This window comes from Cuculus canorus, chromosome 1 (genome assembly GCF_017976375.1).
Source record: "Cuculus canorus isolate bCucCan1 chromosome 1, bCucCan1.pri, whole genome shotgun sequence".
Classification (NCBI taxonomy): Eukaryota; Metazoa; Chordata; class Aves; order Cuculiformes; family Cuculidae; genus Cuculus; species Cuculus canorus.
Genome location: NC_071401.1, coordinates 141781738 through 141796020, shown reverse-complemented (window position 1 = coordinate 141796020; position 14283 = coordinate 141781738). Strand labels below are relative to the sequence as shown.

General features: G+C 46.2%; 1 protein-coding gene across 3 annotated transcripts in view; it reads left to right on the top strand.

The window, feature by feature from the left end:
- Positions 1 to 11144, top strand: part of BCL2L13 (BCL2 like 13) — a 43751-nt gene extending 32607 nt beyond the window's left edge. For all 3 annotated transcript variants that reach the window (XM_054056010.1, XM_054056023.1, XM_054056015.1), the window contains exon 7: positions 7791 to 11144. In XM_054056010.1, coding sequence (XP_053911985.1) covers positions 7791 to 8603 — 813 coding nt within the window. In that variant the 3' untranslated portion in view covers positions 8604 to 11144. The remainder of the gene's footprint in view (positions 1 to 7790) is intronic.
- The last annotated feature ends 3139 nt before the right edge of the window (positions 11145 to 14283 follow it).

Sequence of the window (14283 nt, the reverse complement as noted above, 5' to 3'; positions counted from 1 at the left end):
CAGAGCAGATGGAACTGCAGCCTGGTTGGTGTGGGTGGGAGCGAAGCTGTCTTGACCCCAGAAGCCGTCTGTGGGCACAGCCTTTGCCTTCACAGCCCTTGGCCTAGACAGGACTTCACTGGCACACACTCCTCTGTTACAGCTAGAAACCAAACGATAAGTGTATTTCCAGCTCTGGGAAAATTTGTTACTGCGGGAAATCTGTTCGTTTCCCCAGAGGGAGACCTCTTGGGATCCCTGCACACAGACCAGTTCATCACTCCTTGCCTTTTGCTTTTCAGATGCTGGATTTTAAGCACAAATACATTTGATGGGTTCCCAGGATTCATATTGTTGCTGTGATGCTTTTGGTGGAAGGAAAGTAGTGACTGAACCTCATTTCTCTTTGTAATGAGTTATATGATAGAGCCAGTACTGTCACCTGAAACACTTGCTAGCTGTATTGAGTGTTCTGAATTTCTTATCCATGGTAAAGATTGCTCTCCTGGAACGCTTGCATTCTGCCAGCATCCCCTCCTGTACCTCAAGGTGCTCTTTTCCTTGAGGATTTTATGTGGGTTTATTTAGTTTCGGGGGTGGGGATCCCTGGAAAGTTCAGGGAATTTAGATATATTTTCCTGCGTGGTGGCACTCCTCTCTGGCCTGCGTACAGAATTTTTGCTTCTGCTGGACGAAGTCAATATCTAGGGGGTGTGGGTGGCTCATGGGGCTCTATAGCTTTTCAGGGGGCTTTTTAGTGTCTTTGGAGATGAACACTGTGCAAGTAGTCTATCCACATCATTCCCTTTGTGAACGGACTTAACTGTAACCTGCCTGTTCATATTTCTCTAACTGAGCAGAGGAGACTAGTCAAGCTTTTCAGAACACTTTAAACCAAACTCTGGAGGAACACACACAGCATCCACAGCAATGAGACACAGGCATTTTGCATGGATCTGGTCTTTGGAGCTTACAGGGCAGGGCTTTCAAAGTCTTCTCCAAGATGCAGTAAATGCTCTGTTGGACACCTTAATGTCAGTCTCTTTCCATTCATTATCTAATAACACCTCCATTACAGATGCAGTGTGTACTACTATTCCTACCAGTTTTGTAGGAAAAAAGTTACTTCTGTCTTTGAGACATTCAGAATTTAGATGCAAATATCTCTTTCCACCAGAAGCAGCTTTGCATAAATCAGGATGAATTATTATTCTAGTAAATAAGGACTTTTTTTTTTTTTCCTATGAGAGTTAAAACTTTTTACTGTTTAGCAAAAATCACTACAGTAGTTAATGTGCTTGTTTGTATACAATGAATAACAGACCTATTGGAAAACTGTAAAAAATAGTATGGTCATCATGAGGGGCAACCTTTTTTTGTTTGCTGTCTTTAAATCATAGCTGAAACTTGGCAATTGCTTTTAAGGTAGCAATTTTCTACTACATGCTAACGGTTGGTAGTGTTCTGAATCCACTGTGAGAGTGATTTTCAGCAAAGTTCAGATACCAATGCAGCAGAATCCAAACTGATGTGTTTTACTTATTGGAGGAGCTTTCACATATTTGTTTCAGTGTTTTGGTACCAGTTTACAGCTGTGTAGAGCAGCTTACCCTGTGGTGTAACGGTTCTAGCCTGTCCTGAGGGCTAGTCTAGCATGTTTATTAAAAGTGCTTTCTGGCAGTCGTAGAAGTCTGGTGGAAAATTTCAACAAGTCAGATCGCATAGGTTGAAGACAGCGATTGACTTCTGAAGCTCCTTTTTGAGGTCTGCAAATGCCACCTTGATAGAACTAAGCTGATCTTCTCAAGGCTGGCTGTGGGAATATAATAGAAGATTAGTGAGGAGGATTGTAAACACGCTCAAGTGACTTGCAGCTGGGGTGCAGAAAAACACATACATCATGCTAATCATTGCTTAGTCTTGTGTGCTTGACAAGGAGAACCTCTGTGTTTAGATAACATAGGCCTGTGATAAACTCGGAGGCACCCTAGCGAACATCCTTGAGATTCCTGCCTTGCTGTGGGAAAGATCAAAGCACAGTGGAAAATTACACCTGTGTGACTCCTTGATACACAGATGAATCTAGCAGGTTTGCCCTCGCACTCTTTAGCAAGGACTGAGCTCTGTGGTGCCTGCGTTCCTGCTGCTGTTTCCTCTGCTCGGCTGCTGCTTTGGAGATCCCATAGTTCAGGAGGTAACGGAAACAAATTTATTCTTTGCATTTTATCTATGGCTTTGTGGTTGTTCCTGTGTTCTAGCCAAGAAGGGAACCATCCAGTTCTCCTTCTCATCATAACTTGTGCTGCCCCTTTCCTCAAGTGGCAGTCACTGGGATTAGGAGTGGCAAGGTGCTGCGGTGAGGCACTCAGTGTTGTTTCTCTAGACATCCGTGTCGTGGTTCTGTAAGTATATGCTGGATGAGGAAGAGCACGTCACTTGCAAGTCTCCCATATGAAATTTTAAAAAGAACAACTCTGATTTTTCTGGTCTGGACCAATAGACTATGTTTACAATAAAAATGCAGATAAAGAAATGCTTACATACATTCCTTATTCACAGTTAAATCTAAACTGTAGGGCTTATATAAAGCCTGAGTTTATTAAAAATCCTTCCACATGGTCCATCTTGTCCTGAATTAATCTGTCTGTGGGAGCTTTGCTTCTGGGTCACATCTGCACATCTGTAGATGAATCAAGGGAATTGTTCTGAATGTCATTCAGTTTTTATTATATCTGCTTTAAAAGAAGAAAAAAAACCCAATAAAAATGCAAACCTCACCCGAATCAGCACAAAATCCTAGCTTTATCCTCTTGACTTTCTGAATTAACTCTTAACTCAGCTCAAGGGATATTAGTCGTGTATCCTAAATAATGCCTATTACTGTCTGACTTTTCAATTAAAACTTGATAAGCTTTTATAATGAGAAAGTAGTGAAACGACCTGTTGACGCTTGGTGTTTTAGCTTCCCCGCAGGTTTCCCAACCTCTGGTGATCTGTCTCTTCAAGCTTGGTGAGTTGTGTCCTTGAGGCACTGACACGGAAGTTAAATTGTCTGTTAAGACAGAAAGGAATCAGCCAAGCTTTGTAAGACTCTGATTTATTGGGAGCCAGCAACTGGTAACTCTTTTGAGGTCAGCCAGTCTGTACAGCGTGAGAAAAGGAACAATAACATGCTTCAGCCTCTTAGGCCCTCCCTTCTGCTGAAGGCAGGATGGATGTGTAGTGTTGGTACACGTATTAATGAAATATTTGAGATGTTGAGGATTGCCCATGTTTCCTGGGGACAGGGACAACTCTGGCCAGCTCTCTGCAGGACAGCTCTCCATGGGACACCTCTACACAGCCGACTCTCTGTGGGGACAACTCTGCACAGAGAGTCTTGAGTGCTTGGTTGGGGTTTTGTTGTCTTTTTTGGGAAGGAGTGATGGGGTTTTTTTGGGGGGACTTATCGACACAGTGTCCCACCACCCCAGCATCGTTCTCAGCCTTTGGCAATCAGGAATGTAGAAACCAGCAGTCCCCACTGCCCACGTAGTGTTGTCCCCATGGAGAGTTGTGGAGGTAAAAAGTTGGCCACAGTTATCGTAGACCATTTCCCATGTTACTATCCTTTCCTTTCCTTACCACCTCCAAAGTAGTTTATGTTGCATTTTACCCACAGCATACGCTGAGATCTTGCCTGTAGCTTGAGAGAAGCGTATCTCAGGTCAAAGTGCTCAGCAAAGCCCATGGACTTTAAAAAATGCCCTGATACATGGAAGTAACCAGAATAAGTAGTGCCCGGTCCTTGTATGTCTGTGGTCCCTCCCCATCTGTTTGTTAGCCTGCTGAGGATCCAGCTTTACATCGCCCTGATGTAAAATACCAGGTTGAGGTATTTTGCTGAGCCTGGGCGGCTACCAGTCTCCGTAGCCGCTCTGGTGGTGCTTTTTCTGTATTTGTTGTTCATTTTTATCATGGTCAAATCATCTGTGAGTTCCCTCTAAAGAACAGCTTTGATTTTCCTTAGGAGAGGAAAGGTGAAAGTTAAGAGTGGTGGATCAGGAATGCACCAGAAGCAGAGGCTGGAGGAATATGTATTGAGGAGTATCAGGATGGTTTAAATTTCTACCCGTTTGTCCCCATTCACTGCCAGTGGCTCCCTCCTCTGTGCCATGGGCTGCTGAGTCACAGCTCAAAGCCACTTGGCTTTCAGCACTGTACTGTACGGCTTCAGGGGAATTTAGGCCATCTGAATACAGCCCTAGTTGGCGCTTTTCTTAGTTTATTACTGAAAAGAAGTTAGCTGTGATCACCAGAGCTTGCCAGCTTGTAGAAGCATAGTGTGGGTTTGGAATATTTTTTTTTTATATGCCTCATATTGAACCAATCCCAGCAGCACGGGTGCACTTCTAGGGGTGTGTTAAGAGAGGACCTGCTCTTGGTTGTGTGTCCCCGTTCCTTTCGCCCAGGTCAGATCACAGGTGTGGTCTGGTTTGTTGTGATGTGCTGTGGATGGAAAATAGATTGATTTTGGTGTGGAAGGGTAGAGCTGAGCAGAGAGGAGGGAGGGTAGTGTGGAGGTTCATGAGATTGCAGGTTTCAGCCCTAGTTATTTTGCTGTTTAATTGCCATTTTTCTGCATCTGTATTGGCTGTCGAAATAAAACATTTGCTATAATCATAGGAAGTCTGTTGGTGGCTTGTATTACAGTGAGAACATTCCCGTAATCAACATCCAGAGAAAATCCCAATGGTCAAAAGAACAAACATACAGTCTCAGGGTGTATGGGCTGCCTCACTGTCCTCATTACAGGGTGGTGGAGGGTAACCACAGTTACTGGCTCCCTGTTGTGCTGCTCCCTGGAGTCAGCTGAAACAGGGTGGGTCAGCGCTGGGTGTGAAGTCCAGTCCTTGCATGCTGTGCAGCAGCCCTGGCCCACACTGCTCAGTATTTGCTCTCTTTGGATCCGGTAACCTCTGCTTCACCTTAGGCTTCTTGGCTCTTCTTTTCCATTGCCTTTGCAGTGCTGGTTGCTTCCTCCTAGATTGTAGGAGGTTGTTGCTCCGTTTTGGTTTAACGTCCTGATGCATTTGAAAGATTTTGTTATTCTAGTGAAAGATGACTGTCCCGAGGGTACTGGAGTCTTGAATTCTAGTCACTGCTCACAGAGCAGAACTTGCTTTGGATTTGTGGGGTGTGTGTGGTGTCTGAACATTTTCACAAATGTAATGCCTTATTAATTTTTATTTCCTTCTGAATCAAGACTTCATGGAGATCCTGAGGCACTTAGCGATGGCTTGATCGCTGTTAGCCTTCCCCCAAGGAATTCTGTCTACCGTTTCTCTTTAGAGTTTCTGAACACGTTATTGAGCCAAGTGATGCTTCCTGTATCCACGGAATTTAAAGGCATTTGTAGAATTGCTAGGTTGGAAAAAAACATTGAGATCACCAAGCCCAACCGTACTTGTCCACTACTAAACCATATCTCTAAGCACTTCAGCTACCCTTCTTTTAAACACCTCCAGGGAAGGCGACTCAACACCTCCCTGGGCAGGAGTACATACTTTATGAAGTAAAGTTCCTTTTGAAGTATTCTGTGAGATTCCTTTATTTGTGCACAAATATCTTCCATAACTCTGCGGGTTGAGAAGATGAGATTTAGATCCTACCCGTGCCAAAACACATTATGAAATCTTGACATTCCCAGCACTGTCCTGTTCTACAGCCGTTGCTGCTGTAGAGAAGCCTCCAGGAACGTGGCCATCAAGCCTTGCAAAACGGCCACGTGTTTTTGGGGTGTGGGCAGAGAAGCCTCACTCCCATACTCCTCTCAGGCTCCACTGATCCCTTTTCACAAAGTTTATTGATACAGGAAGAGTTTCTGCTGTGAAAGATGAAAGCATTACTGCCCCTAAGTTGCACAGATCTCTTAATTCCCAGTTCAGCGCTTTTGCCAGGGGTTCGCTCCTGCTTCATTTGCTCTCACTGCAACTACTGCCAGCAGCATTCGTGCTGTCTCTCCTGTGCCTTCTTCTTACGTTGGTTTTTGTGTGTGTGGATGCCTTTCTACCTGCTAGGGAAGTGAGGAATTGCGATGTGCCTGGTGGCTCTACGGAGGTTCTGTGCATCTCGTGCTTCCCAGAGAACAAAGCACGTTGCTGCTAGCCCAGAGCTATGAGCTCTGCAGGTATCCCTACTGAAAGTTAGAAATGGTCAAATTGTGGGCCCCGAACTCCTTGCATATTAGGAACTAAGTGGTAATTTGGAGTTAGCAGAGCTGAAATGCGTTTTCCTTCTGCTCTCTGAGCAGGGCACTGGTATTGATTCGTCTCTTTTGCCATCAAGAGAGAGCAGGTGCAGCTGCTGGCCCTACTCGACCCACAGTCACACTCGAACATCTCAGTGGGCCAAGCTGGACACTGGACAGGATTAAAAACAACTCCACAAAATAATGTGTTTGTTATTAACTTCAGTTAATAACAGTTCCTGACACAGACCACCACATGAAGCCATAAAAAGTTGTGGAACAACCAGGGAGAGTCTTGGAATAGGAAGCCATAATAGGAGACTGGAGCAGAGCCAAATGCCAAATTCACAGGTGTTGCAAAGGGTTTAAAAAGACAGGGACAACTGCTTGGAGGATGATTGTGTGCAGAAGGGAGCAGGGACAACAAGAATGAATGGATTTGCAAATGTTTTTCTTTCTATTATGGTGGAACTGAACAGGAAAGCTTGATAATTGAATAAGGAACTTGCAGGGAAAGAGCTTCCCGCACTGCAGTACTTGATGAAACATTCAAATCATTTTTATTAGGAGCAAGGGAGTAGCTGAGTCTTTGCTAATGATTTCTCAGACTTCTTTTCTCTAGCAGGCTTCAGGGTTCCTCTCTGCCCTTACCTCTTGTTTTTACATTCTTGGTATCAAACCCATCTTAGTTTTTTCTTCTGTGCTTAGTTATTTTCCCTCTTGTAGTTTTCCCTTTGAAGCAGATCTCTTCTGTGTTTCGTCCTCAGCAGCCTGTGCATGCCTCGGACCAGCAGTGCCATTCCCTCTGCAAGGAAGGAATCGGGGAGTATTTGACACTTGCAGTTTCTCTAACTGGAGCCCACTGTCAATTTTTTAGGATGTCTACAGATTTTTCCTAGCTAAATAAAACCAACCCAACCCTGGCTGCATCTTTGGATATCTATGCTCAGTTGTTTGTTTTAGCCAAGTTATGACGCCAGTCTTGGGAAGCACACTCATTTAAGAGTAGCTGTATTTGTTGGTAAATTACTGGAGTTACTGTGGACTGCAGGCTGTTGTTACAAAGTAGAAATACAGGCTTCAGAGAGCACTGAAAGCCTAATAAGAGAAACACCATTAGTAATAAGAGAAGCGTATTAGGAGAAACACCGTTAGGTGAAAATGGACAGGTACTACAGAGCACTTGCACAAACTGGCAGAGGGAGTGGGGGTCAGCTGGGCTTATGTACTTGTTGGCTTGGTTTCTTTTTCTGTTTGGTTTCAGTTTGGTTTTCAGACCTTGGTACTTGTTCTCTGGTTAATAATGCCCACCCAGTGTGTTTTGGTGATGCAGTAACATCAGGAAAAGGAGGAGCTCCCAGTAAAGCGCTTATAAGTGGTTCCATTCTCTGGAAATGCCAGCTGGACCAGCTGGGTTTTGTAATCTCTTCTAAAATGTAGGTCAGACAGCTGCTGCTCCAGCAGAGCCCTTCTCATCTTTCTTCCAGCCCTGCTAAGTTTCCAGGTGTCGTATTCCTTCCTGGACAGGGGAGGTAATGCTGGAGCCATTGCTTACGTGTTATGTCCTCCTTTTTGTTTGTAGGGGACTGTCTTTACTTTGGAATCCGAAGAGGAAGAGTACCCCGGGCTCATCGCAGAGGACAGTAACGACATCTACATCCTGACCAGCGACAACTCGGGACAGGTGAGCCCCCCGGAATCCCCCACGGTGACAACGTCTTGGCAGTCAGAGAGCCTGCCCGTCTCCCTTTCAGCAAGTCAGAGCTGGCACACCGAGAGCCTGCCAGTGTCCCTGGGACCTGAGTCCTGGCAGCAAGTGGCCATGGATCCTGAAGAAGTCAAAAGCCTGGACAGCAATGGGGGGGCTGAAGAGAGGAGCGAGAACAATTCTTCCAACTCAGATATTGTTCACGTGGAAAAGGAAGAGATACCGGAGGGGATTGAGGAAGCAGTGGTGTCAGCCGTTGCTGCGGAGACCATGCAGGCAGCGTTTCCAGAAACCTCTGCTTCTTTACAAGAAGTAAAACCTCAAGCTGAAATTGCTGCTGTTGAAAAAGCACATCCCTCTGCACTTCTGCGTACAAAACAGGAGGAAAAGGGAAAAGTGGCTGAAGAGCTTGTTGAACCTGAAATCCCTGTACTAAGTAAACCTGTCCCAAAGGTAGCCCCATCAGAAGAAAAGGCTGCACCAGAACCCGAGAAAATACTGCTTCCACGGGAAAAAAATGTGGGGAAAGAGGGCCATTTGGAAGAAATAGAGGAGAAATCCTCCACTGCAGAGGAGAAGCCTATCTTATTGCCAGAAGGGAAATCTATATTGCTGTATGGTGGGGCTGCTGCGGTAGCTATCTTGGCTGTAGCAGTCGGAGTAGCGCTGGCGCTTCGAAAAAAGTAACGGAGCTCTCTTGAGGAGGAGGGGAGGGGGGGAGAGAGAAGAGAGCACGATCCAGTTTTTTTAGTTGTGTTACCTAAAGGTTGAGCTGCCTGTTGTTTCAATTGGACATTTGAGTAACTTAATGGTGATGGGGTGAGGTCGTTCAGTAAGCCTCCAGCTACGGACAATCATGTTTTTAGTAGAATTGGGGCGGGGACTGGTTTTTCGTGATTAAAGTACAGGGGTATTTTTAAAAAAAAAAAAAAAAAAAAAAGATAAATTCTACAAATTTAAGAAGTTAAGTGCAGGTGCTGAAGAAAGGGGTGCTTGTACTCTAGGAACTGGAACAGAGAATCCCCAGGGGAAGGGGAAAGCGGAAAGCCAGCTGCTGCCAACCCCTGGAGTTTTTGGCTTCTCAGACTGACCGCTCTTGCAGCTGTGCTGTCTTGTCAATTCCCTCGCGCCCTCGAGCCCTCCCTGACAAACAGTAGCCAACCCAAGTCCTGTAGCGAGAGGTTGGTCTCCCTTTTGTCTCGGCTTCCTCTCAGGTACAGCACTGCTCCTCGTAACCTTGCAGGTTCCTCCTAAGCGCCAGTGGACAGTGCTTATTCTTACCTCTTTGCTCACACCGGTTTTGGCCCCTAACATTTACCGGAGCCCCATCCTCTAAAGATGATGCCTCTCGGTAGCTGTATTGTCTCTGAGCATCCTGGGGTTCCTGGGGGAAGAGGTGCAGGACGGTGCTTTCCGCTGCCCAGGAGGGTGGGAGGCTGGGACACTGCTATTTGCTGGTTTGAGAATCCATTTGCTCCGCTCCTGCCTGGCCCCCTTTGCTGCTGCCCTTGAGGTACCAGAGGTGCAAAATTCACACTGGACATGGTGCTGTTCTCATGAGGTCTTTGATACCAGGGTGTATTCAGCAAAGATATTACAAAACTATGTGAAAGGGAGGCTGGAGTCTCCCTTGCCCTTCCAAGGTTAAACGCTCAGCTGTCCTGTATCCCATAGAATCATAAGGCTGGAAAAGACCTCTAAGATCATCAAGTCCAATGGTCGATCTGCTGCAGGCTGTATCACCTCTTCCAGGTTAAGCACAGAATGTATTTAGTTCTAACTTGGTCTTGGCTGTGACAGAATCCCAGATACATAAAGCGATGGATTCTGACCAAAACAGCATTAAACATCTCCTCTGTCTGCCTGCTCCTGACCTGACCTGGAGTGTTGTTCGTGCGGTTTCTTTTGCGACTCTGTGATTTGCTAAACTTCCAGGCTCACAAATGATGAGGAGGTTCCTTCAGCAAAACGTCAATCCCTTTTCTACAGTCACACCACTTCAGATGTGTGTGAAGAGAAACCTTTTATGTGTTGCCATACGTGTTAGTTACGTTGGATCCAACTGAGTGTTCCTCTTTCCAAGTGTGTTCCTGTGTCAGTCCTTGTCCACACGGCAGCTGCCTGGGCAAGACCTCAGGCTTTCCAGGCAAAACCACTGATGCATCTCTGAGGGTTCGTGCTGGCGCTGTGGCTGAGACCAGGTGAAGGCAGGTGAAAGGGAACTCAGGATCATGTAAACATCAAAATGGAAGCTTATGGGAAGCTTACTCTTCGTGAAGCACAAAGACAAGGTACTTTGCTTTCTAAATAACCTTATCTTGAGTACATCTCCTAAAGAGCCTGTTTCTTAAGTGAATTAATTAAGTTCTGAAAATGAAGAGATTTTAGCACGTTCTCTGGTTTAGGATATTCTTGCTATTCTATCCCACCCATATCCCAGGATTTTGGGAAGTTAGGAAGAACCTGGCAGATTGAGGGATTTTGTTTTGTTTTGTTTAAGCTTTCTTGAAAGTGGATTTTCTAGAAAACATATCAGGTTTTGAACTGTGTGTGTGAAGTTGAATATTGAGAGGAAGGATTGTCACGTATGTATTGTTGCTGTGGACCGAACTCAGGAGCTCTGGACTTCACTGTTGATCACTGATTGCTCTTTCTCCATGTACAAAAGATAACAGGTTGGCCTTAACAGAAAAAGAAACCCTTTATTATGTCGCAAAATGGAATTGACTCTTTTTGCCATTTCCTGATGTCCTGCTGGTACTGATCGCTCTGCCATGTGCCCAGAACTGGTCACTGGGACCTCCTCATGCCATGGACCCTCCGGTGTCTGCCTTCCCACCGTGGCAGTTCCTTCTTCTGGCTTGTCACGCGAGCTTTCCTTGCCTGGAGAGGTGTCTTTACACTCCTGTCGTCATGGATGTGCACGGACGTTTACAGTTTTTTGCTTCATTTCATGTGTTCCATTGGTGTTTATCAAGTGACACAACCTGTGAGGGTACCTCGTTGTTCCTATGAGGCAAGGGCTGCTGAACTGCTTGGTAAGCCGGAGTAGGTCTGCCCTCCTGCTGTTTTGCCGACTGCTCCAGTTTCCTCTCCAGGTATGGTCTTTGTGGGAGAAGGACTGCTTTTAACCCAACCTATGTCCTCTTCTTCCAGAAGATGATGCACCTACATTTGGGACATCTCCTGTTGGTAGCCACACAGCAGGTTACGCAGAAGTACCTGCCTGTACTGAGCAGCAGAGGATGCTCTGGATAACTTAGTGTGCAAATTGGAGAGGAGGAAGGTCAGGTGCTGTTTCAGTCCCAGCGTGGGAGATGGGTGCAGGACAGACAAGAAGAAATCTATGCTGGGAGCCCAGTGTGGCATTAACTAAAAGGTGTCTTCCACGTGCAGCAGTGAGAAGGCGGCAGCAGTTGCAAGGAGAACAGACTACTCAGCTTTGTTAAATGTTTTCATGGTGGGGCGAAAGCCTTGAGTATCCATCGTGTTGCTACATTTAATGGAGCATCAGCTGCGCTGCCTGTTCTGGCTGCTTAGTCCCTTCTTTATGTACTTCTCATTTTAGGGTCTTACAGATCTGGCAAGTCAGCAAGAATCTCTGCCCTCTTCTCCCCCACCCCACTGACCATGTGTAGAAAATTTACTATGTGCATCTCTTTCCTCGGGGAACACTCCCTTAGCTGAACAGGTCTGTTAGGGACTTGAATGCCACTGGATTTGGAGTCCTGCAGTGGAGCTGGGACAGGCCCTGTGGATGTCACCAAAGGGTAGGGAAGCCTAGATGACAGCATTCTTACAGACTTGGGTGCTGGGCTGCTTGCTCTGTTCTAGGTGTGAATCAGAAAATGGAAGGGGTTTTCTTTTTCCCTATCTTCGAGTATATTAAAGCAATCTTAAACTGCAGGGTCTAATTATCCCAAACTGTATAACATGGCTTCTTTTTAGTGGATCTCTGGCAGCTGGCAGAGGAAAGGCAGTAGGTCTATACTTACGAAAGGGCAGAGAAAATTGCTTTCACGTGTGTTGTTTATCCCCTTCCCAAAAGTGCCTCAATCTCTGTCCTCGAGTGGCCTGTACCTTACCAAAATATCTACCTTGGACCCTGTCTTTCTTCACTTTATCTTTGTCTGCAGCACACCCTAAAGCTGAGATGCTAAAACAGCAGAGGACTGGCTCTAGAAAAGCTGTGGAATACTTAAGGAACTGCAGAGGGTAGCATGATAAACCAGGAGCTGTCAAGGAAAGGCTGTCAAGGATCAGGTACAACTTAATTTCAGCTGTGCTTAACTCTAGGCTGTGCTCACTAGCTGGGCAAGGTCTTTCTTCAGAAAGCATTCCTGGAACAAAAGGCTGAGGGAAAGACTGAAACCCAGAATCCCTCTGTTGCGTAGAAGCCCAGAGCAGACGGAGCCATGGCCCTGCCTGTCACAGCAATGCATCATGCGAGAGCCTGGGGGACAACCCAGGCAGCGCTGCGCTGCTCACAGAGAGAGAGGCAGGTTGAAAACATAAGCTTTTGGTTCTCGTTGGGTTAGGTGGATGCTGAGCGAGGGTTCTCGGTGTGATAATTTGGCTGCTGAAAAACACTGATTGTACCTTGGCTCTGAAATAGTAGATCTGGCTCGGTGAAACAAGCGACGGACGAGAACCTCACTGCACAATGCTCACTTGTGCAGCCTTCTGTCCATTCAGGTGTGAAGCAGCTGCCTGTTCTGGGCACTTACTGGTCTAAAGACAGCTCCTGCCAGACAATGCAGTGGAAGCACATTCTTGGTTTAGTCTTGCACCTGTCTTTGGATGCTGGTTTGAACTTCTGGCTGGAGGTGAAGTGCTGTCATTGTGGTGTTTGCAGTTGGTTCTTTCCTAACCTGACTTCTAGAGAGCAAATTACTGCTATAAGAATTCATCCTTGCTGTTTGTGAGGGCTTGATTTTTATTTCACTCTGCCTGGGGGCTCAAGGGCCAGCTGAATGCTGAAGCGCCGAGTGCTCTCGCATAGGGCATGTTCTGATGCCAGAATCCTGTTTCCTTCCTTTTTGTGCAGCTCTGAGCACAGCTAGGCAAACACTTGGGACTGTATTTTTAAAGTCAGCAACGCTTTCTAATGGTCATAAATGAAAAATTCCATTAGTACTAAACAAGCGAGGTTCTGAAGTTTGCTTTTTTTCATTTTAACGATTGTAGTAGACAAAATAATCTGAGGTCATAAAACTTCCTACATTTAATGTCCGCTACAGTGATACAGCAGCGCTAGCAAAGCCCTTAGTAAGGTAGATGTTGCTCTTCTGTCAAAAAAATACCAGTGCTTCTGGGCACATAGTCTCTTATTCACTGAATCCAGAGCAACCTCGCTGCAGAGTTTGAGTGCAATTACCAGGTCCTTTTGCTGTGAAATGGGGAGTGGGGATGGAGGGGTGACCACAGCCCAGCTGCCATATCTGGGTGGAGCCCAGGCCTTCAGCAGAACATCTCATTCCAGGTATGATACATACTGAAGGTCAGCTTCTCAAGCCCTACACTAGGAGTGGTGGCTACTGCAGTAGGTTACACAACAGGAGATACATTTCCCAGTGAAAGGGGGGAGGTGAGGCATGTGATCTCCTGTACCTGTTGAAGGCAAGAAGCTGTGCACGACACTAACTTGGCTTGGTCTGCCTGATGTGAGCATTAGGAAGGTTACAAGAACAGTATTGCTCTGACTTCACGTTTGTGTCTGTGCTTCAAAGTGCAAGCTCTGTATGCCATTAAAAAAAAAGGGGGGGTGGGGGGGGGGGCAGGGTATTTCTATAAGATCTGCATCACCACTACTTGACTCCAGTAGCTCACACTCGGGCCCATCCGGAGTGGGGACTGCAGGGCGAGCACTAGGCAACAGCACTTGGGTTGTGGCTGCTGAATGGGAATGAGAACTGCACCAGCTTGAACGGGGTCAGCAGTGGCATCACCAACACATGCAGGGGAACCGCACACAGCAGCGCTCAGATCCGCCTCCTTACGTTAAATAACTTTATTGCTTTTCTTTCCTACTTAGAGCTGACCCTTTCTTGGTCTCTTAGGTAGGCTGACTTGCTTCCTCCAAGCTAGAGGTCTATGGTTACGCTGTAGAAGTGGGGGAGCTACAGTGAGCTTCCAGTGGAAGCTGCTTTTGATCTCCCTGCAGTATCTGCAGGGGAAGGAAGGAACACTGTTGTGATGTGGACAGAACAAGAGGCAGAGGATGCATCTTACTGCTGTACCTTCAGGGGGTCTCTCCCCATTTTTAACTTGCATTGTAAGCTTTTCTTCAAGCATAAAGCTAAAGCCCACTCAGCCCAAAAGAACGCCACTTGGTTTGTGAAGTAGCAAAGACTAATGGGGCTGACTC